Raw genomic sequence first — 24,878 nt, forward strand, 5'->3', positions numbered from 1 at the left:
AGACGTGGACTGAGAAGGGAATGGTAGGTAAGAAAGTTATGGTAGTTGGTTTAAATATTGTAGACAAAGTTATTTATAAAGCAGAGAAGATAGGAAAGTGATTGAAGAGGAAATTATTACAGGGAAAACGGTGAGGTACTAGTTTAGATTTGCTTTTTGATAAAAATATATCCTAATGTTTACACAATAGAAGCAACATAGCCAGGTACCTATAATCCTAGCTACTTGGGAGGCTGAGACTAGGCTAGGAAGAAAAGTCAAGACTGGAAGCTGGGCTGGAGACATAGCTCAAGTGGTAGAGTATCAGCTGTGAAAAAGCTAAGCAGAGACCCGAGTTCAAACTCTGGTAACCACAAAGGGAAAGAGAGAGACAGGGGGAAAGTCAGAACAGAAAAAAAAGGGATGATGGCTGGTTTAGGTCTCAGAAAAGCAAAGTTAGATAAGATTCAGGAAATAGATGCAGAGTTAGCTTAAAAGGGGAATAAAACACCTGTCTTTCTATGTGTTGCAAGAGACAAGGCAAAAAGAGAGAAACCTATATATACATAATATAATGTATTATATATTATATATAAGTATACTTTTATTCAAATAAGTTTGTAAGAGGACAGAAAATAGGAGATTCTCCCCCCCCTCCCCCCAATTTGCAGCTTCTCTTTCCTTGGCAAAAAATAGGTACTCTGTTAGTGAAAGAAATGGTGACATAAGAAACTTAATGAATGTTAGATTTTTTTTTAAGTTATTGAGAAAATAAGCAAATAAATGATAACAGAATTACTTGGGGGCAGTGGTAAAGAATCACTTGAGATTGGGAGTTATGGATTTATAGCACACTGGCCTTTTAATGATGAGAGATTTTTTTCCAGTACGTCTGAACAGCTCTAAGAAGCTCAGCAACAGTAGGACAGAGTAACAGAGAATAAAGATTTTCCAGTGGAATAGCTGAAGTGATGAAGAACATGCAGTCTGAAGGGAAAGAAATGAGACCCTAAGGGAGAAAACGGAAAGTCATTAGGACTAGGCATCTTTATGCAAATTCAGAACAGATAAGAAGAAGCCTCTAGAAAAAGTAAAAAAAAAAAAAAAGGTCACTTTGTAATCTGTTAGAGATTAAGGTATCAGAACTGAAGCTGTTTCTGGTGATGACAGCTCCAGGAAGTTGATTACACTTGGATGCCAAGTGTAAGCGTTTGACTTGAAGAGCTAAGGAACAATAGGCTAGGACATATCCATATGAACATTTTTACCCAGGATGATGGCAAGATGGGGTTAAAAACACTAAGCCAAATGCCAAATAAAGCTGCCATGAGGTAGTCTCATCTGTTTTTTCCAAGGTACTAACTTAATTATATTTTGTTTGTTGGTTTGTTTGGTTTTTTGTTTTTGTTTTTGTTTTTGTTTTAGTACAAAGTGGTTGTCCCTAAAATTGGAAATATACTAGATCTTTGTACGGCATTATCTGTTTTGTCAGGAGTACCATCAGATAAGGTAAGATGTTTTAAGGTTAAATTATGTAAGTTGATATTTTGTTTTTCAGTTTTGTAAAACCAACTTAATAGAAATTTATTTCCTTTTAGATGATAGTTACTGATATATACAATCATAGATTTCACCGGATATTTGCAATGGATGAAAATCTTAGTAGTATCATGGAACGGGATGATATTTATGTGTAAGTATAAAATTGGTTTGCAAAATATACTTAAAAATGAAAAGAAAAAAGAATTAATGGCCAGTATTGTTTTTCTAGCTTTGAAATTAACATCAATAGGACAGAAGATACTGAACATGTGGTTATTCCTGTCTGCCTAAGAGAAAAATTCAGACACTCAAGTTATACCCATCATACTGGTTCTTCACTTTTTGGCCAACCTTTTCTTATGGCTGTACCACGAAACAATACTGAAGATAAACTTTATAATCTCCTGCTTTTGAGAATGTGGTAAGTGCTAGACAATTCCAGAGAGAAAAAAAAAGAATAAAAAATGTTTAAAAAGAATAAAATATAAAGTAGATAGATAAATGTGATGTCTATATTATTTCTACTTTGTTTAGAGAGGTAATGTTAAAAATCAGATTATATCTCATTTACTTTCTTGATGATATAAAACAAAGCTTCAAACCCAGGAAGCATAAAGTCTTAACCCAGTACCAAAAATTTATATTTGAAATAAGAATTTATAACTCTAATATATATCCTGAAATCATAAGATGTCAGATTTTATCTTTAATAGTCTTATTTACCTATTTAACGTACACAATTTGATAGTAAGATGCCCATTTTTTTTTTTATGGCCTTCCTAAAAGCCTTGATTTTAATTATGAAGTGATTGCAAATGCATTTTGGTCACTCTTTTTTTAATCCTTGGAACTTGACATATTTAGTATTTTTTCCCTGTACTTAGCTATTATAGTTTCCTGGTCCCTGCATAAAGATCACATTATTGGGCCAGGCATAGTAACTCACACCTAAAATACCCAACAGAGATCTTCAGGAACACTGTCAAGATCAGTCCAGACAAAAAGCAAGATCCCATCTCAAAAAAAAAAAGGCTGAATATGGTGATGTGCACCTATCATCCAACTATGAGGAGATATAAGTAGGAGGGCAATCTAGCCTAGCCAAAAGAACTTGAGATCCTACCTAAAAATAACTAAAAAGTATTAAGGGCTATGGTGCAAGTAAGTAGAGCACCTGCCTAATTACTCGAGGCCCTGAGGTCAAACTCCAGTAAACACACACACACACACACACACACACACACACACACACACACACACACACACACACACACACACACACACACACACACACACACACACACACACACACACACACACACACACACACACACACACACACACACACACACACACACACACACACACACACACACACACACACACACACACACACACACACCACATTATGTAAACAGTGTTATTAACAATATCATCTAAATGATGATCTTTTTAAGTTGAAACTTATTTGGTACACATTTCTAACCTTATAAAAGAATAAAACCTTAGAAGTAACTAATTCTGGCTGGGCACCCCAGGATTTTGAGATCTAAGGATTGAGATTCAAAGTCCCCGTGAGACTCTTAGCCCCAGTTAACTGCTCAAACATTGGAAGTGGAGCTCTGGTTCAAGTTGGTAAAGCACTAGCTTTGAGCAAAAGAGCTCAGGACAGTGCCTAGGCCCTGAGTTCAAGCCCCATGGCCAACAACAACAAAAAGAAATAACTGATTAAAAAGACAAAATACAGGAAGTGGCACTGTGGCTCAAGTGGTAGAGTGCTTGCCTTGAGCAAAAGAGCGCAGGGATAGCGCCCAAGCCCCCACCCCCCCCCAAAAAAAAAAAAAGAAAAAAAGACAAAAACAAAGGGGCTGGGAAGGTGGCTCAGTGGTAGAGTGCTTACTTTGCATGCATTAGGCCCTGGGTTCAATTCCTCAGCACCACATAAGCAAAAAAAGCCAGAAGTGGCTCTGTAGCTCAAGAGGTAGAGCACTAGCCTTGAGTTGAAGAGCTGAGGGACAGCGCCCAGGCCCAGAGTTCAGGCCCCATGACCCACCAAAAAATAAATAAATAAATAGTAAATTATAATTATGATCTTTTGTAAAATGTAATTATGATCTTTTGAATCCACTAAAGAACACGTGTTAATTTTAGGCCTTGTATAACTGAACTTGTTTTCTATTTTTATATAAGCCGGTATGTCAAAATATCTACTGAAACTGAAGAAACTGAAGGATCCCTGCATTGCTGTAAGGACCAAAATATTAATGGAAATGGCCCAAATGGCATACATGAAGAAGGCTCACCAAGTAAGATTTTCCTGAAATTTTCTCACTTCAATTATTAAAAATATGTTGGGTCTTGAGAAACTATATGTATATACCTCACTGAGTTTATTCAGAGATGTCTAATATCTAAAATTAGGTGAAATGGAAACAGATGAACCAGATGATGAATCCAGCCAAGATCAAGAACTTCCCTCAGAGAATGAAAACAGTCAGTCTGAAGACTCAGTAGGAGGAGATAATGATTCTGAAAATGGATTGTGTACTGAAGATACTTGCAAAGGTCAATTCACGGGACACAAAAAGCGATTGTTTACATTCCAGTTCAACAACTTAGGCAATACTGATATCAGTTACATCAAAGATGATACCAGGCATATAAGATTTGATGATAGGCAGCTTAGGCTAGATGGTAAGTATTTGTGAAAAATTGTCTACTATTTAATTACAGCACTGTGAAGTGTTGTCTTGTTTATTGGGTAAAATTAATGAAATTCAGCCCTATTGTGAAAAATGCCATTTATTTATCTGAGAATTTAAATGAAAGGCCTTAATGCCTAAGTGTCAATGTTTAATAAAGTAAGGCTGAATTTATCACTAAGCTTTCATATTCCTGTAGCTTGTACTTAGGGTCTTGAGCTCTTAGCTTTTTTTTTTTTTTTTTTTTTTTTTCAAAGTGATGGAGCACATTTTTTCCACCCAGGGCAGCCCACATCCAGAGCCCACTGTTCCCACAATTACACGCCAGCCCAGGCACAGGCTCACACCAACTTGTGTCCTATGAGAGGGTCTGGTGAGGACCACCCCATGCTCACCTCTTGAGGGCCATGCAAGCTGACTTCAGATTTTCTGAATTAGATGTGCTGAGATGCCCCCACACCCCACCTGGCAAGGGAGGGCTCAGGCTCCTGGATCATGTCTGCAGTCCCGTAGTCCACAGTGGACAGGGAGTTCGTGAATGCCAGCAGGGCCTCAGTTTCCAGGGTATTCGAAGACAGCAGCGTCACCCATGCTGGTCCCGATGCACATGGACACCACACTGTAGGCCCTGTTTCCACGGCACTTCAGCTTATTCAGCAGCTCATTCAGCAGCGAGACCATCTGGCGTACCCAGGTGCAGCCCAGGGGGTGGCCCAGGGCCACAGTGCCCCCAAGGGGTTCACCTCAGTGGGGATCCCCAGCTTCTCCACAAGTACAGGGCCTGGCTGGCAAAGGCCTCATTAGCTCTACGCTTCTGGCTGGCATACTACCAGTGGAGCTGAGCATCCTGTTCTAAGATTCTTTGTGTCTTTTTGTTGTGGTGGTGAATTCTTTAATTATTTCATTGGCCCAAATCACCTAGTGCAAATAAATATAGCTACTTTTACTGCTATATTTGCTAACACATAAATATATTGATTGTAAATAAATGTATACCCTAAAATGTATACATTTTAAAGGAAAAAATGCATTTCTACCTTAGAAAGATCTTTTCTTGCCTTGGATTGGGATCCTGATTTGAAAAAAAGATACTTTGATGAAAATGCCGCTGAGGTAAGTCATCATTCACTACTTTTTTTACCTCCTCCTGATTTACTTTCTTTTGATTATTAGAATTAATCATACTCTTTTATCATACTCCTTTGTTTCCATCAAATTTATTTATTTTTCCAGTTTAAAAAAGTAAGTCATGAATCTTTCTGGGTTTTAAGGTAGAGAGTTAGGTTTGAACATGGTTTCTTACTTACCTGTTTTAATCGTCACGTAGTTTTATTCAGGACATATTAAGAAGTATGATATAAAGCTCAGCAGAAATAAACTTTGTGATTCTTTTTTAAAAATTTAGGAGTTTTCATTATTATTCATAGTAAGCATTTGTTTCATTTGTTCTCTTAACTCAAGAAATACTTCTCTTTAGGATTTTGAAAAACATGAAAGTGTGGAATATAAACCTCCTAAAAAACCTTTTGTGAAGTTAAAAGATTGCATTGAGCTTTTTACAACAAAAGAAAAGCTAGGTGCTGAAGATCCCTGGTAAGTGACAAAGTTAAATATTTCTCATTTTTTTAAAACATTTATTCTGGGCTATATCACGTTGAAAATGTGGCTACTAAATTCTCTTAAGCATTTTAAGTAATAAGCATTTCCTTTTGTTATAAAGTCTATAGTAGGGATGGGAATATATGCAAAAGTATTATTACAGTGTTAAGCTTTCATCTCAATAATTAATAATTCCTTTTATCAAGTAATTCTTAGCCATGACACTATTTTGTGATAAATTTTTTAGGAAGATTAGTAATGCATTTTGTTGTATAATTGTATTAGAACTAGAAGTTTTGAGATTTTCTAATGCCTCTATCTCAACACATTTGAAATATCCATGTCTTTTTTTATTGTACTAAACCATTAATCTTTTTCCATTTCTTTGATTTTTTTATATGTTAAATTATAATGGTTAAAATTACTTTGAAAAGTTTTGAAGATAAAATTAATCGGAATTTTTTGGCTGGCATAATATTAGGTACACAATACTCAGTGAAAAAAATTGTAGAACTTTTCACACATATTTTGATTTGTTGTTTCACTAACGGAAATTGTTATTTGTTTGTACCTCAATCAATCATTATTTATTCTTGTCTTTAGGTATTGTCCAAATTGTAAAGAACATCAGCAAGCCACAAAAAAATTGGATTTATGGTCACTGCCTCCAGTACTTGTGGTACATCTCAAGCGATTTTCTTATAGTCGATACATGAGAGACAAATTAGATACTTTAGTTGATTTTCCTGTCAAGTAAGTTTAAATTATACTGAATAAGCTTTTCTCAAAGCTGTTTGATGCTTTCTATTACTATATTTACTAAATAAGTATAGTATGTATTATTGGATCTAATTTCAGTTGATGATTTTATTTTATTTATTTTATTTATTTATTTTATTTTATTATTTTTTTTGTCGGTCGTGGGGCTTGAACTCTGGGCCTGGGCGCTGTCCCTCAGCTCTTCAGCTCAAGGCGAGCGCTCTACCACTTGAGCTACAGCACCACTTCCGGTTTTCTGGTGGTTTATTGGAGATAGGAGTCTCATGGTCTCTCCTGCCCGGGCTGGCTTTGAACCGCGATCCTCAGATCTCAGCCTCCTGAGTAGCTAGGATTACAGGCGTGAGCCACCAGCGCCCGGCTGATGATGATTTTATTTTTGAGGAGTTATAGTTCTGAGGTTTGGAATTTTGTAATTTTTATTCTTAGGTTTTCCAAAAAGAAAATATACTTTAAAAAAAAGTTAAATATAACTCATTATGTTGTATTACTTTATGGGTTCATTGATATAAGATACTATTTGGACTTAGAGATTATTTTTTCTATGAACTTTTTTTTGGGGGGGGTCCAGTTGTGGGGCCTGAACTCTGGGCCTGGGCGCTGTCCCTCAGCTTTTCAGCTCAAGGCTAGCGCTCTACCACTTGAGCCACAGCACCACTTCTGGCTTTCTTTCTTTTTGCTCATGTGGTGCTGGGGAATCGAAACCAGGACCTCATGCATGCAAGGCAAGCGCTCTACCACTGAGCCACCTTCCCAGCCCTCTATGAGTTATTTCATCATTACTTATCAGTTGTTCCTAAATACCTTTCCAAAAAACTAAAATGATATGCAAGAATAGTGAAATTGCTTGGAAGGATGATATTAAATGTTAACTCTATTTGCTATATCATACAATATATGTAGTATCATACAAAAAGAACCTAATATTGCATTTTGTAAAAGGGAACATATGACTCATATTTCAATACCTATGATCCAGTATTTACTTGAAACTATAAGTGGGAAAAGTACTAAAGCAAGTATGTCTAAAGAGCTACAGATAAATGAAAGTATATAGATGGTGAAATATAAAATACAGATTTTGTAAAGCTGAAAATATTCATTGGATTGCCCATTTGAGTTGGAATTTATAAATGTAAAATTGAAAAGATTTTGCCATTATTCACCTGAAAACAAAAGGTCATAGCCAGGTGTGGTAGTACATGCATAGAATCCCAACACTTGGTAGATGAGACAATAGAATCACAGGGTAGGAGCCACATTGGGCTAAAGGGGCAGAGATGGACACTGTGGAGGTCATTTTCTCTTCAACAGAAGTATAAGCCAAATTTTTCTGAAATACAGAATTTTGACAATGTCAAAATTATATGTAGTTTGCATGCAAACTATATAAGATGTATGCTTGAAATTATCATTGTTGCTTTTCAGTGATGCAAGTATAAGAACAGTAATCAGAAATGATAAACTACTTTACAAGATGGTCATGTTCCAGGTTCATGCACAACATATTATAAACAAATAGTTCTGTTCAAAGGATGCTGCCTATTTCCTGTATGTAGGTCATCAAAATCATGAAAATGTAGAACAAAAAGGGATTAGTATGTTTTTATTTTTAAAAAGTTGTCTTATAATTTTTGGGGAAGGTGGCTCAGTGGTAGAGTGCTTGCCTTGCATGCATGAGGCCCTGGGTTTGATTCCTCAGCGCCACATAAGCAGAAAAGGCTATTAAATAAAAATAAGAAAGTCATTTTTCACTATTAGTTTGCTTAGCATAAATCATTCCTAAAAATGACTTGAAAATGAAAAATGGCCATTGTAGCTGGTTGATAAGTTTTTCTTGGTACACTGAGAAATATGTCCTCATGAAAATATGAATCTGAATAGCATTCAATGGGACATTTTTAAATTCTCAACTTTTTTTTTCTTTTTCTTTTTCTTTTTTTTTTTTTTTTTGGTGGGACTTGAACTTGACCTGGGCAATGTCCTTGAGCTCTTCAGCTCAAGGCTAGCCCTCTACCACTTGAGCCACAGCACCACTTGAGCCACAGCGCCACTTCCAGTTTTCTGGTGGTTAATTTAGAGATAAGAGTCCTGCCAGGGCTGGCTTTGAATGGCAGTCCTCAGATCTCAGGATTACAGGTGTGAGCCACTGGTGCCCAGCTAAATTCTCAACTCTTCAGAAAATTTTTCCCCAAATGTTCTAATGTCTTGAAGATATGTATAATTTGTTTTTGGGTTTTTTTTGGGGGGGGGTTGTTTTGTTTTGTTTAGTCGGTTGTGGGGCTTGAACTCTGGGCCTCGGTGCTGTCCTTGAGCTCTTCAGCTAAAAGCTAGCACTCTACCACTTGAGCCATAGCGCCACTTCTGGCTTTTTCTGCATATGTGGTGCTGAGAAATTGAATCCAGCACCTCATGCATGCAAAGCAAGCACTCTACCATTGAAACACCTTTATAGCCCTGTATAATTTGTTTTATAAGCCTTTGATAATTTCTTTGTAACTATCAAGAGATAATATAGATGTGTGTGTGTGTGTGTGTGTGTGTGTGTGTGTGTGTGTGTGTGTGTGTATGAGTCAAAAAATAACTGGCAGAACGAAGTAGACTTTATAAAAGAAGTTATTGTATTTAGGGAAACATAAAAGTAACTTGATTTCTCTTTCTAACAGTGATTTGGATATGTCAGAATTCCTCATTAATCCAAATGCAGGTCCCTGCCGCTATAATTTGATTGCTGTTTCTAACCACTATGGAGGGATGGGAGGAGGACATTGTAAGTTTGCATTTAACTCAAATCATACTGTTTAAATAACCTTTGACTTTTTCATTAAGATATTTACTGCTTCTTAAAGATAACATTTTAGGTGTATGTTTAAAATAATAGTTGTTCAGTGTTGATTAATGAATGAGTTGGCTTTTAACCTTATTTTATCAGATGTAGAGAGGATGGAGTTAGTCCTACCCCTTAGCTGAAGAAATAGGAAGAAGCATTTTTGGTTTGGTTGGGGTACCTCTTCATTCTTCCTGTTTCTTACATATGCTCATTTAAACATATATATCTGTTTACATACATAACCAACAGTACTATAGATTTCATTAATGCTATAGGTTTCTCCTGATGCTTCAGACTTGTCCATGGTTCATTTGTCTGAGTCCATTGCTTCTCACCATTCATGGTTTTACACATACTGTGTTGTTTCTCCCTACTTACCTAGTAAGATACCCAAATTGCTTTTGTCCTATCACCATAAGACCGATAAATATGATTGTTTGTGATCTATATTGTAAGATTTTGAGCTCTGTACCTAGAAGTATGATGTCTTGATTCATACGAGTATTTAAGTATAGTCAGATTACTATCCAGCTTGATTTAATGGTCTAAACTCTCTACTTGATAGATTTTTCATTCCTAGGATTTGTTCTATTTATGTTTATGTCATGATTATTGGTCTACTGAGCTTTCTTTTTTCTTTTGTGTATATTTTGACTTTTTCTTATTATGTACCCATGCAAATAATTAATCCTCATTAATTGTTGTCATGTAATTTTAATAGATATTCCTTATCCAAATAATTGTAGTTTTGGGGAGTCTCTCCAAAACAGTGGATGTTTTAGTGACAGAGTGATTGTCATTTTTCCCTAGATACTGCTTTTGCAAAAAATAAAGATGATGGAAAATGGTACTATTTTGATGACAGTAGTGTCTCCACTGCATCTGTAGACCAAATTGTGGTAAGTGTGTCTTAATAGTTCTTGAAAAATCATGAGATGAACTGTTTTAAAGCATGAATATAAGTATAGCAAAAGGGAAGCGATGAGTTCAATCCCTAGCACCAAAAAATTTAATAAGTGGTGCCTCTGGAATACAGTAGTCCACATTCTGACAATTCTAATGGCTAGGAAACACTGATGTGCTTTAAAGAAATAGAGATTTTTCTCTAGTGTGCATTTATTTTCAGAATTTTTACAGTTTGTAATTTTTTCTAGCAGTTTTTCATATAGTTTATAATGAAATTAGTTTTCCTCTAGGAAGTAGTTTTAAAGTGTAGATCTTTAAAAAAAAACTAACCTTGTATTTTCTGATTAGTAAATGAGGAAATTACATCTATTCACATTGGTTCTAGTTTACAATCAACATTTGTTACATTTTGTTACATTTTGCATCACTTCAGATATTGACTGATACATTTGTTACATTTTGTTACATTTTGCATCACTTCAGATATTGACTGATACAGGATGACGATATAATATATCCTAAGAAGAAAGCCAAAAATTACTTGAAGATTCATTTTTCCATAATTTTGCAAGTACAAATTTTTTTGCAAATATAAATTTTATTAGAATGGTAGAACAAGTGAGAAATACTAGAGATACTAACTTATTTGCTCTGTTCCACAAATTAAATTATATATTACTTGAAGGCACAGACTATAAATATATCTGTAGATATATAGATATATTGTTTGTAATATTTCAAAGTCTACCGTATTAAAGCAAATAAACTCTGAGCCCAGTTATTGGCATCACTTTAGTCTTGTTTCATGAATAGATAAGAAATAATGTGTTTCTCTCTCTCTATTTTTTTTTTTTTTTTTAATCCTGGGGTTTGAACTCAGGGCCTGGACACTGTCCCTGAGCTTCTTTTTACTCAAGGCTAGCACTCTACCACTTGAACCACAGTGTCACTTTTACACTGTCACTGGCTTTTTCTGTTTATGTGGTACTGAGTAATTGAACCCAGGACTTCTTGCATACTAGGCAGGCACTCTACCACTAAGCCACATTCCCAGTCCATAAGTTTCTCTTTCTCCTTTTTTTATTCTGCCTCTGCCAAGAGGTAGGTGTGTGTGTGTGTGTCCATCCCTTAACAAGAGGGATACATTCTGTAAAATGCTTTAAGTATTTGGATCATTGTGCAAACATCATAAAATGTACTTGTATAAACCTAGATGATAAAAGCTACTACATACCTCATTTATATTGTAATCTTTTGGTGCGACTATTGCATATGCCACTTACCATTGATGAAAAAGCCATTATATGGAACATGAATATATATGCACATATGCATGTCTGTGTATCTATGGATATATACACACATTTTGTTACTTATCTCCATATAAACAACCAGATAAGCAAATACTTGAATACTGTATTTTTTCTATGCCTCTTAACATTTCCAGTGTATTTTATTTTATTTTATTTATTTTTTTATTTTTATTTTTTTTTGTCGGTCGTGGGGCTTGAACTCTGGGCCTGGGCGCTGTCCCTCAGCTCTTCAGCTCAAAGCGAGCGCTCTACCACTTGAGCTACAGCGCCACTTCCGGTTTTCTGGTGGTTTATTGGAGATAGGAGTCTCACGGTCTCTCCTGCCCGGGCTGGCTTTGAGCCGCGATCCTCAGATCTCAGCCTCCTGAGTAGCTAGGATTACAGGCGTGAGCCACCAGCGCCCGGCTTCCAGTGTATTTTAAATTCCTCATTTTCTTTTGTGTCTCACTGTTTGTTTTGTTTAAACATCCTAAAATTGTTCTCCCTCTTTGAAAGTCCTTTTTTTTAAATTGTGAAAATACTGTACAGAGCGGTGACAATTACATGGGCAAGATAATGAGTACATTTCTTATCAAACATCTAAGCCTCCTCCTTTGTTTCCCCTTCCCATCCCTTCCCATCCCCCCCTCCTACCCCCCTTGAAAGTCTTTTTGACAATACTGCCCACTGTCCTAATAATTGGTCTTATAAACATGAATTTGGTATTACTATGTGTTTTAATAATAATTTTTATTTAGCCAAATGTAGTTGACTACTTATATAAAGGTAGTCTAAATAAGACTAAAGAATAATTTTTATATTTGATTCAAGAGCCTTACAATCTAAAGACAACAAATTAATAATTATAATATGTTAAAAACCAACCAGGCATGATCGCTCAAACCTGTAATCCTAATCACTTAAGAAATAGAGTTCAGGGGTTTCTGGGGGATTCCAGTTCAGGCTAGTCCAGGCATAATGTTCTCATGACTCTCTTATCAACTAATGACTGGGTTCAGTGGCCCAGTACCCAGTGGTATTCAGGGTATGGAGATACACAGTGGGTAGACATAGTGATGCATGCCTGTCATCCCTAGTGATAGAGGGAAAGACAAGTAGGAAGATCACAGTCCAGGCAAGTCAGGGTATAAAGCAAGACTCTACCTCAAAAATAACTAATGCAGAAAGGGACTGGAGGAATGGCTCAAGTTGTAGAATACCTACATAGCAAGTTTGAAGCCCTGAGAGCAAACTGTAGCACTAGCAAAAAACAATTAAATTAAAATACTGTGAAAGATTACATAGAATGAAGACTGCTTTCTTCAAATTTCTACTTGGATGAACCAAGCAGTGAAAGGAAGTCCTTGTCTGAAGGTGCTGTTTGACCTGAGTCTGTTAATACTGATAAGAGTAAATTAAATTTAAAAAAATGCTACACAAAGAGAACAGTACTTTAAATAGGAAGAAAAGCATAACAGTGTAGAGGACATTTTAAGGGGACAAAATAATTTTGTATAGCAAAAAGAAAAGATTATGTAGGCATACAGGGAAGAAATTAGGCAAGAACTAAATTTAGTACTCAGATCAAGAAAACTGAAATCCTAGTTTTCTAGATGTTTTCTGAAAGACTGTGATAAGTCATTTGATAATTGTTAAATAGTAAAATGACTCTAAAATTGTTTCTTAACATCTGAGAGTAAAGAAAATATATTTGAAAGAGCTGAGTAAAAATAGCAGAAAGAAATTCCAGAAGCTGCCAAAGCAATTTAAGCAATTAAATTAGTAATAGTAGAAACAAGGGAGAATGAACTTATGGAATAGAATTATATATAGATAGAATTAGTGGATAGAATTAGTAAAAACTTAAAGTTACAAATATAAAGATAGAGATGCAGGTCTGGGAAGGTGGCTCAGTGGTAGAGCGCTTGCCTTGCATGCATGAGGCCCTGGGTTCGATTCCTCAGCACCACATAAGCAAAAAGAAAAAAAAGCCGGAAGTGGCGCTGTGGCTCAAGGGGTAGAGCGCTAGCCTTGAACTGAAGAGCTGAGGGACAGCGCCCAGGCCCAGAGTTCAGGCCCATGACTGGACCCAAAAAAAAAAAAAAAAAAAGAGATGCAGAGAGAGAAATTGAAGATGGCTCTTCACTGTTCATCAAGATTGGGAATAATTGCTGTTGAAATTTAAGGTTTCTGTGTGATTACATTGTTTCATTAATAAAACTATAGTTTAGAGGTGAGAACTGACTATAAATTTGAGTTGTCAGTTTTAGATAATAAATGAAGCCATAGGTTTGAATAAGTCACCTGAGAGGTATAAATTGAGAGATCAGTGGACTGAGGGCAGAGCATAGTGTTGGTTTTTCTTTGTCTTTTGTTCTTTTTCAATACCAAGTTTTGGACTCCAGGTCTCAAGCTTGCTTGGCTTGTTTGCTTAGCTGGCACCGTACCACTTGAGCTATGCCTCCAGTCCAGCTTTTTGCTGGTTATTTTGGGGATGGAGTCTCAGGAACTTTTCTGTCTGGGCTGACCTTGGGCAACAATCATCTAAGATTATACACATGAGTGAGCAGAAAATTACTCTGACTACAATAAGAAAGTTGGACCTAAAACAAACCTGGATTGAAGTTCACCTTTTCTAGAGAATCAAAAGGAAAAAAATGTCAAATTTTATTTCAAAATAAGTAGGTTAATCTTTGTTTTATTTTGTATTTATTTCTTAGTCCAAATAATATAGAAAGCCAAAATTTTTGTTATCAGAGACCATTTTTCCCTTACATATAGATATCACCTTATATTTAGACAATTTCAGTGTGATTTTTCTATCTAATTTTTCCTTGTAACCAAAAGTGGTCACCAGCTCAGAATTTATGTATTCAGTTTGACCTTTGAGAGGCATGATCATTAACCTCCTTTCTTTGTTTCGACAGTCCAAAGCAGCATACGTTCTCTTCTACCAGAGACAAGACACTTTCAGTGGAACTGGCTTTTTTCCTCTTGACCGAGAACCTAAAGGTGCTTCAGCTGCCACAGGCATCCCCTTAGAAAGTGATGAAGATAGCAATGATAATGACAATGATATAGAAAATGAAAACTGTATGCACACTAATTAATGAGAGCCCTAGAAGCCATAAAAGAGAGACTTTCCTGCTGGTGGTGTCTATGGAAAACAAGTTACCCACCACATTAAAACAAAAGTCTGAGATGGGGAGTTTCAGATAACTGAATGTAAATCCTTTATCAGATTTTAACTTGTGCAGTACTTGAAGTGAAACACAATGAAAACTTTAACAGAAATTGTCTCTTAATACATTTACAGTCTTGTATTTACAAGCTAAATATATATAGGAAATCACAAATAAATCCCTTTTAAGTTTGCTGCTGTTTTGATGAATTATGATTTCTTTAATTCTTTGGATGTGAGTTAATTGATGACAGATGTTAAATTTGTGGATGTTGGTCATTTATTTTGCTCTAATAATACTGCAAGATAACTATGGCTGAACTTAGTTTTTGGGTAAACTAGTTGATGTGCATTAGGCTGCCGTATATACTATTATATTTAACTGCAGTATTAATATGGCATTAATACTGCAGTAATATCCTTAGAAAACCAAATTTTCAAATGTATCCCTGGTAATCATAAGACTACTGGAAAAATAACAAACATGGGAATCAATCTTGAAAAAGTAACTTCTTTTGTTGTATCATTAAAAATCCAGAATATTATGTTCATCATACTGCCACTTTGGAAACAGGTTCTAGATTTCAACACTCCCATCTAAACTCAATTTTCAGTTACATGTAAGTATATTTTAGTGCTGTTAGGATCTCTTCTTTAGACCTTGGATTTTTTTTTTTATTTTAAACTGCCTATCTTTAATCTGGTGTCCAGAATTAAATTTCTTGCTGTCTATTGTTCTCTACCCCATTTTTTTGTTGTTATTTTTGGCAACTTTTAGCTCTCCTAATTATTGTAATATAAGAACAGACTTAATAGTATTCTGTATCCATAGTAATAATTGCATCAGGCTTAGGTGAGAGTTTTTTGTTTTTTGTTTTTTTTTGCTGTGTTTTTTTTTTATGTACTAGCTTTAAATCATTAATGAACAATTGGCTATAAAGGTAGGTCTGTTAACTTTCTTTGTATGTTCCTGATGGAATTCACCATAGCCTTACAGCTTTTCTCAGAAGGTAACTTGTTATAAGAGAAATGGCATTTGCATGTTCCAGAATCAGAACCTGTACAGTATATAAAGCATACAAACCTTGAATTTGATTTTAATTCACCACATTCAAGGATCCAGGATGCCAAATATATGTGTGAACATTTGAAACATTTTTATTTGCTGCTTTCTTTCCCTTTGATCTAGTTGAAAGAATGTATTGTTGATTGGCATACAATACTGCCTTTAATAGAAAACTAAATGCTGGGGCACATTTCACATATCGACTACCTGAGAAATTGCTTTGTGTCCCACTGTTATTAAAGCAAAAAGTATAATGTTCTTCACTTGAACTAATCAAATACAATAGATTATAAAATTGTGTATTGTAAATAAAAGTTCACTCTGTGAGTGCACATTTTGGTAAATTATTTATTTATGTTAGCATTTAAAAGTTTAAAAAATGCATTTGACCAGGATAAATGAGGTATGTTTGATCATGGCTATGCTTTATTCCTTGATATTAAAGCTGGTTTTTTTCATCCTGGTATTTTAAAAGCTGCTTTGTTTTTTTGTTTTCTTTTTTCTTTTTTTCTCTTTTTTCATTTTTTTTAATGTAAACTAACCTCCTGCATGACAGAGGTTAAAATTTTGTCTGCACTTGGGTTCACTTGAGTTTACATTTGAATTGTGCATGTTTATTTATACAGATTTCAATAAAGCTATTCAAGGCCTTATTTAGTCTTTTATTTCTTACTCTGAATCTGCTGATAAAAATTCTCTATTTTATGGACAGATGTCTATATACTAGAATTTTCAGTTTAAATTTAGTTAGTACTGAAAAAGAAAGCAAATGCTACTAGGAATTTTAATTATTTTAATTTAAACATTAAACATGTTTGTGTGACTACCAGCCACTGTTTTATATTCTGGAGATAGTATAGCAGGAAACAAATATTTCTACCCTTACAGAACTTAAATTCTTTTGCTCCTTAACAAGTTAACAGGCTATATTCAGATTAATGTCTGTTCAAGTTAATTTTCCCTAAATTTCAGTCTGCATCCTAATTCTTCATGGAGAGCACTTTCTGTTCTTTCTTTCTTTCTTTCTTTCTTTCTTTCTTTCTTTCTTTCTTTCTTTCTTTCTTTCTTTCTTTCTTTCTTTTCTTTTCTTTTTTCTTTTTTTTTTTTTTTTTTTGTTGTTGTTGTTGTTGTTGATTGTTGGGCCTGGGCGCTGTCCCTCAGCTCTTCAGCTCAAGGCTAATACTCTACCACTTGAGCCACAGTGCCACTTCCGGCTTTTTCTCCTTATGTGGTGCTAAGGAATCAAACCCAGTGCCTCATGCATGCAAGGTAAGCACTCTATCACTGAGCCACCTTCCCAGCCCTTCTTTTTTTGTTTGAGATGAACTCTTACTATGTAACTTGAGATAGCTTTGACATCACTGCTCACCTGCCTCAAGCCTCTCAGTTACAGGCATGTACCACTACACCTGATTACTTTCTATTTTCTTTTCAATGCTTGACATTCATTTCTAGTCCCACTAAAAGAGCCTAAAGTAGGAAATTATGTTAATGCCACTGAATTTGTCAAACTGAAATGTCATTTTCAACCTAAAAAAAAAAACCTTAATAGCTCAAAAGGATAATACATACTCAAGTAAAAGCAGATATTTATCAGTAAATACCCGATTAATGGGAATATGTCTAGAATTTAACTTGTAGATTTGTCCCTTAGTAATCATATGACATTGAACTTTCCAGCTGTTTCTTCACCTATAACAACATGGTACTTGATGTTTATTGAACACTTACTATATTGTTTATATGTATTATCTCATTTAACCCCACAACTATGGTAGGGATAGTCATCAAATTCACTTTTTATAAAAGATCAAGACACAATTTCTTTTTTTATATTTTTCTTTACAACTTATTTGAAATAATACCTAAGTTTATACAACTGCTATATGGTGAAGCCAGTATTCCATCCTCAGTATATACCCCCTCTTACAATATTAAGTAGTGTCTGCTCATAGGATTACGAGAGCACATAATATGTCCTTTGTGGGAATCAGATTTGTGGCCTGTGCGGTGTCTTCATCTCCATCTTTGAGTACTTAATAAGAATAATACCAGCTGCAAAATTGATTGATCTTTCCTGTTTTAAAACAAAAAACTGCATTGCCAGTTACCTGTGGTTCATGCCTATAATCCTAACTACTTAGGAGGATTATAGTTCGAAGCCTATTCAGGCAGGAAAGTCCATGAGATTCTTACCTCCCCAATTAAACACCAAAAAGTCAGAAATGAAGCTGTGGCTCAAATGGTAGTGCACCAGCCTGCAACAAATATGTTCATACACAGTGCCCAGGCCCTGAATTCAAGCCACAGGACCAGTGTGTGTGCACATTCACACACACACGACTTTATCAACTTATTTGTATTTCTTAAATAACTTGTTCATCCAACCTGCACATGTCCTTTCTATCTCCCCAAATGCAACCCTGAATGTGAGGTCTTTTTATTTATTTTTAATGTCCATACACATAGTCTGTTACTTTATTTAAACATCTTGCTTTTGACTGGGCGTGGTGGCACAGGCCTGTAATCCTAGCTATTCAGGAGGCTGATATCTGAAGATCAGTGTTCAAAGCCAGCCCAGGTAGGAAGGCCCATGGGACCAAAGCCCAGGCCCAGAGTTCAAGCCCCATGACTGACCAAAAAAAAAAAAAAAAATCTTGCTTTTATTTTGTTTTTGTGTTCATTAAATAGTATTTATCTTTTCTTTCCAACAACTGGATATAAACCACACAAAGTGTTGACTTTATATCAATTAGAAAAACAGCAAGTACTAAAATAGTGTAAGGGCAAAACTTTTTGGGGGGCTAATTTTGGTAAGTGAAAATATTTTAAAGAAATAGGCCAGGAGATGATAAGAAAATGAGGAAGACTTCTTCAGTGACATGCCAACTTAACAAAGGAACAGGAGGAAGTCTCCTGAGAGAAAGAACATTCTATCACCAACATTGTTGAACACTGCTACACAGGGGAAGATTAAACTGGTCATTGTTTCTATTTTTAAATTATCTACAGGGTGTTTCAGGTGCCTACCTGAAACCGTTACTATTTCATATCTTTGCTCTATGCTGTGTAATGGTACATTCTCAACCACTCTTTTGCAATGTCTCATGGAAAGGAACCAGGAGTCATCTAAAATCTGAGAAGTTGTAAGAAAAGGAAAATAAATCTCATTTCTGGAGTGAAAGAATAAGAGTAGAAATCTGAGTTGGGCACTGGTAGCTCATGCCTATAATCCTAGCTACTCAAAAGGCTGAGATCTGAGGATCATGGTTCAAAGCAAATCTTTAATTAACTACCAAAAAGCTGGAAGTGAAGCTGTGGCTCAAGTGGTAGAATAACAACCTTGAGCAAAAAGCTAAGGGTCATTGCTCAGGCTCTGAATTCAAGCTCCAGCATAAAAAAATAAAAATAACGTGGAAATCTTCCTTCATATTTTTTGATTTACAGTGGCTGTTTTAGTCTTTGAATGATTTAACTTGAATTTTTGATATACTAATAAAAGCTAAATTTAGTTCAAGTCCCACTTGACCAGACAATAGAGAAAGTAAAGGAAAAGGTGAGTGCATTTATGTATTTATTACCTTATAGTTAAAGATGGATACTGTAATTGTATCATCAGTAGGTGATACTGAGAAATTTGTATAATTTTTCTTGTATGCATTCCAGTTTGGAGACATTCCAAATTCAATATACATGTACTTTACGTGTTTAATTCATATCAATTGTATTAATGAAAAACGACAAGTAGATAATATCTTCATGTAAAACTTTACAAGTTTTTATAAGCTATATAGGAAGAGGTAGCCCATAATCATCACCATTTATCTGCATTCTGTCTGTCGCGCACACACACACACACACACACACACACACACACACACACACACACACACACACACACACACACACACACACACACACACACACACTCTGCTTTCCCTTTGTTTTCATCTTACTAAACATTTACTAGAGATCTATGTACCACTCAGTATCTTTAGCTGATGGTTATAAACTAGGAAAATGCTGAGTTTTGACATATAAGAAAACAAATATATGAGTGATCTATTGTAAAATAAGAGAGGTATTTCTCTGTCTCTATGTGTCTCTTCATAGTTTATTTTGAATACTATAAACTAAAGCTGAAATTTTTTACTAGTTTTAAGCACAGAAAAAGAACTGGCTGTTTATTAGTAAAAATTAAAAGACAGATTTTGTGTTACTATGGTTAACTTGAACCAGCCTGTTTATGGTTAACTACAGCCAGCAGGGGTCAGGACTGTCTAGCTTAAACCATTGTGGTTACCTTGTGCTACCTAGGACTAAAAAGTGATATGTAAGAGTTTCAAATTCTTGGTTTTCTATTTTTGTTTTGGCAGTATTGGAGTTTTGAACTCAGCCTCTCACCTGCTAGACAGGTTCTTTTCAACTTGAGCCACAACTTCCAGTCTTGACCCCTCTGTCCCACTCCCCCCTTTTTACTTTTGGTGCTGAGATAATCTTCCTTTTTGCCAGCTATGTACCTGGATTGAAATATGCCTATTTTATGCTTCCCATTGTAGTTAGAATGACAGGCACAGAGCACTGACCTAACCTCAGGGATGGATTGAGAAGTCTTCAAATCTTTTTCTGCCCCTGCTGGACTCAAACTGTGATTCTCCTCCATATCTCAGACTCTCAAAAAGCAAGGATCAAAGACATGAGCCATAAGCACCTGGCTAGAATCTTCATTGTACAGTTGGTACATAAGAAAAAATGATTATTGAAATAAAATGGAATAAGTCTACTGATTGTGAATGGAAGTTTGCCTTTATGTTCTGCAGAAATTCTCAACTGAGGATAGGGAATTCTGACCTGTTATTAACCACCTTGTGTTTTTACATACGAAGTTTGAAAAAAAATGAAAACAGGCTGGAGTGGCAGTGTGGACTGCCCAGGGAGCCACACCTTTTGAGAGTGGACATTATAAGGATATGTTCAGGGGGACAATGAGACTGTTAAAACAGGTCATGAGTTCCCAGAATTAAGACCCAACTTAAAACTTTCGTGGGGCTGGGAAGGTGGCTCAGTGGTAGAGCGCTTGCCTTGCATGCATGAGGCCCTGGGTTTGATTCCTCAGCATCATGTAAGCAAAAAGAAAAAAGCCGAAAGTGGTGCTGTGACTCAAGTGTTAGAGCTCTATCCTTGAGCTGAAGAGCTGAGGGACAGCACCCAGGCCCAGAGTTCAGGCCCCAGCACCAGACCCAAAAAAAAAACTTGTAAGAAAGTATGTGTCTTCCATGTTTCTAGATAACTCACCTTTTCTCATTTGGTATTTTTTTATATGAGATGCATTGATTTTTCTACATGTATGAATTATTACCTAGTACTTATCAGTGCTCTCTATGGTTTTCATTTCTGTGTTAAGCTTAGACATGGTACACAGAAGAATAATCTTCAATTTCCTTTTTTTTTCTCCTTAGTCCTAATTTTAATGTTTATAGATTTAAACATTAATGTTGAAACACTTTAAACATTTTTAATTCACCTGGTTATCCAATGTCTACCAGTCAGCAATACTTTTTTTTTTTTTAATGGAAGCATACAGGCTGTTTCAGAGACTGAGAGAACAACACTTCCAGTGTTTGTTGTTTTCTTCCTAAGTAATACGATTACAGATTTTTAGTTCAGCACATGATCTAAAGTTGTAGCCTGGTGTAGCCACATGACTTAAATTCTAGACAATGAGGTGTAAGTACATGTGTAATAATGTGCAGCATCTAGCTATTTTCCTTAACCAGGGGCATTCCCTTCCCTTCCTCCCCCTCCTTTCCACTTATGTTGCAATGTGATGACAAAGCAGTATCAAGGAGGAACTGTATCACAGAAGGACTTTGTGTCCTTAATTACCCTAGAATGACCGTCCTAGGTTGGACTTTTATATTAATGGGGCAGGAAAAAGAAAGGGAAAACTGTGTTCAGATTTTAACTGATAGCCAGACTTTGTTCTAATAATCTGAGTAAAATCTGCATCTGTTTTATCAAATGTTCTGTCTCTTGTCTGTATAATAATGTGCCATCATGCTATATCAACATTACAGTGAGCCTATTTTGTAAATATCTGTGGGGGTGTTTGATGGGAGAATATGCTACTGTATAGTCAAAAAAACACCCATGTACTCTATACACAGCTCAGTTGATGGAGAGAAGCTTTGTCAGTCCCTTGTTATGGTCAGTTATGTTTAAATTCTGTATCCTGAATATTTGCAGTTTTTCCTTGTTTGCAATCTTCTTGGAACCATGTAATAATGAATAGCAAGGGTTTTCTGTGTACCCCAGTCCCTTATCTTATATTTAGTCTTTAAACTCTTAATGTGGCTGAGCTGGCAATGTGGTTTAGTGGTAGAGTTCTTGCCTAGCATGCATGAAGCCCTGAGTTTGATTCCTCAGGACTACATCAACAGAAAAAGCTATAAGTGGCGCTGTGGTTCAAGTGGTAGTGTGCTAGCCTTGAGAAAAAACTCAGGGGCAGTGGTCCAGGACCTGAGTTCAAGCCCCAGGACTGGCAATAAATAAGTAAACTCTTACCTTGGAACTTTCTCAATATTATTATTCCTCTATGACTGAGGACAAGAATCCATATCAAGGACAAATGGTATTGAAGCCTGGTGTGTGTGTGTGTGTGTGTGTGTGTGTGTGTGTGTGTGTGTGTGTGTGTGTGTGTGTGTGTGTGTGTGTGTGTGTGTGTACACATATACATACACATCTCACTTTTACTTGTATGGGTTCAGGAGCACATTGGCTGTTTAGGAATATCTGTTACAAGATGTTTTTTTTTTTCTCTCACATCTTTATTGAGATAAAATGCATACCCTGTAAAGTTCACTCTCCTGGCATAAACAGTTCAGTGGGCTTTTAGTTCATCAGGCTATGATTCCACGGTGAATTCCATTACCCACAAAAGAAATCCAGCACCCACAAGGAGCCACTGCCAGTTCCCACATCCCTCTTACCTAGTTTTCCCTCTGACAATGCTCCCTATGTCCCGTCTCTGGATTGGCCTTTCTGTCAGCACAAACGTGTGGCCCCGCCTGTGTCTGCTTCCTTATTTAAGTTTTTGGCAGTACTGAGGTTTGAACTCAAGGCCTCATGCTTGCTAGGCAAGGGCTCTATAGCTTGAGCCACACCTTCAGCCTGTTTAGCTTAATTTTTTTTTTTGATTTTCTATCGGTTAAGCTATTTTTTGTAATGAAGGTGTTGTACAATGGGGTGAACATGTCATAGTCAGGTTATGAGTACAATTCAATTTTTTTTTACAATATCACCCTTTTCTTTCCTCCAGTTTCTCCCCCCTGGCCTTGTTCACAAGCCATTTTCCATATAATATGTACTGAATAGCATGAGTGCATTTGTTCACCTTTCCTCCCTTTCTACACTCAACCTTTGCTCCCCTAAAAAAAAGAAAAGCAAAAACAAACACTGCCAAATATGTTAACATTTCCTGGAAATTGTTTTGATAATTTTTTAAATGTTCAGAGAAGTTACACCTTTGGGGGTCCTCCCTAAATCCCTCCTCCTTTAGTCTAGTTGTGTATGCAGGCCTAGAGTCCTGTATAGGTTATTGTAGATCTAATTTCCACATATGAGAGAAAAATGCACTGTTTGCCTTTCTGAGCTTGGCTTACCCCACTTAGCATGATTTGTTCTAAATCCACTTCTTTGCAAATGACATCATTTTATTCTTTTTAATGGATGGGTAAGATTCCATTGTGTGTAGGTGCCACATTTTGTTCATCTATTTATCTGTTGTAGGACATCTGGTCTATTTCCATAACTTGCTATATGAGCATTGCATCAATGAGTATGGATGTGTGTGTGTCTTTACTGTATCCTGCCCTATATGTGGTAGTATGCCCAAGAGTGATAGGCTGGATCATAGGGAAGATCTATGTTTAAGTTTTTTGAGAAGCCTCCAGACTACTCCAGAGTGATTGTACTACTTTACATTTATACCAACAGTGCAATAGGGTTCCTTCTTGCCTAGGTCCCCACCAGCATTACAAGATTACAAGATTGAGTCTTTGGCAATAAGGTTTATAAGAATAAGGTTTATAAAAACTGTGTGTGTGTACTCACGCATGCGTGCGCATCATGGGCACAATGCTATATTTACTACATGGACATGTACATGAACACACTACATGCACACAAACTCCAGTTTTCTTGCTATTAGCTAGAGCATCCTTAGCACTTAGCAAGTGAATTATCTCTTTTAGCCCCAGTTTTCACATATTCTTAATTCACAGAGCTTTTAATTCTCTTAATTATTAATTTCACAGGGTTCTTCATCATAGGGCTTTAGTAAAGACTAAATTAAAAGATAATGAGCGACCTAGTCTAAAAGCAAAACTGTTATCACTTCAATTTAGAGAAGGGATTTGGGGCAAATTCTAGTCTCAATGCTGCTTTGCTTGTATTGTCCCGCTCCTAGTTTTCCAGTGAGGAGATATTGAGTTTAGCCAATGTGATTTCTGATCTCAAGGACTGGTTCTGTGGCAACTGTCATAATTCTAAACCGTATGTGTCTACTCAAGCAACTGAACATGACAGCTCTAACTAGGAATGAAGGGAATATGAAATTCTGTGTGCCATTTGGTGAAAGAATAGTAGGCTGAGAAGTGGGAAGACAAGGACAAAGGGATGCAGAGTAAAGTGAAGCCATTAGAAGTCTAGACAGGAAGGAGACAATATCCAAGAACAGATTAACAACAAGTGTCAAATTCACAGTAGATAAATGAACTTCATACAGTTCTAGCCAGGGAGCTCCTTATTCAGCGATGTGGCAGACAAAGTTGCTAGATGCATTGGACCTAGATGCAGGCAATATTCTGAGTCAGGTATGGCATGGGGCTGAGGATCAGTAGCTCTCAGGTTGGTGAAAGGTCTGAGGATTTATTATCCCAGAGAATCAGAATGCCAGGCAGATGACAAACAAGAGTTTCAAACATAAAACAAGTCAGAGCAAAGG

General features: G+C 36.1%; 1 protein-coding gene across 7 annotated transcripts in view; it reads left to right on the top strand.

Annotated features, from left to right (window-relative positions):
- Usp15 (ubiquitin specific peptidase 15) overlaps nucleotides 1-16,527 on the top strand; it is a 103,414-nt gene extending 86,887 nt beyond the window's left edge. For 6 of the 7 annotated variants that reach the window (XM_069987784.1, XM_069987786.1, XM_069987796.1 and 3 more), the window contains 11 exons: nucleotides 1,405-1,488; nucleotides 1,578-1,672; nucleotides 1,751-1,942; nucleotides 3,712-3,827; nucleotides 3,943-4,215; nucleotides 5,266-5,336; nucleotides 5,701-5,816; nucleotides 6,426-6,575; nucleotides 9,266-9,369; nucleotides 10,240-10,328; nucleotides 14,555-16,527. In XM_069987784.1, coding sequence (XP_069843885.1) covers nucleotides 1,405-1,488; nucleotides 1,578-1,672; nucleotides 1,751-1,942; nucleotides 3,712-3,827; nucleotides 3,943-4,215; nucleotides 5,266-5,336; nucleotides 5,701-5,816; nucleotides 6,426-6,575; nucleotides 9,266-9,369; nucleotides 10,240-10,328; nucleotides 14,555-14,737 — 1,473 coding nt within the window. In that variant the 3' untranslated portion in view covers nucleotides 14,738-16,527. The remainder of the gene's footprint in view (nucleotides 1-1,404; nucleotides 1,489-1,577; nucleotides 1,673-1,750; nucleotides 1,943-3,711; nucleotides 3,828-3,942; nucleotides 4,216-5,265; nucleotides 5,337-5,700; nucleotides 5,817-6,425; nucleotides 6,576-9,265; nucleotides 9,370-10,239; nucleotides 10,329-14,554) is intronic. The other variant, XM_069987785.1, reaches the window with a different exon arrangement.
- The last annotated feature ends 8,351 nt before the right edge of the window (nucleotides 16,528-24,878 follow it).

The sequence above is a fragment of the Dipodomys merriami genome, unplaced genomic scaffold (genome assembly GCF_024711535.1).
Source record: "Dipodomys merriami isolate MVZ:Mamm:240054 unplaced genomic scaffold, mDipMer1.0.p SCAF_10, whole genome shotgun sequence".
In the NCBI taxonomy this organism is placed as follows: Eukaryota; Metazoa; Chordata; class Mammalia; order Rodentia; family Heteromyidae; genus Dipodomys; species Dipodomys merriami.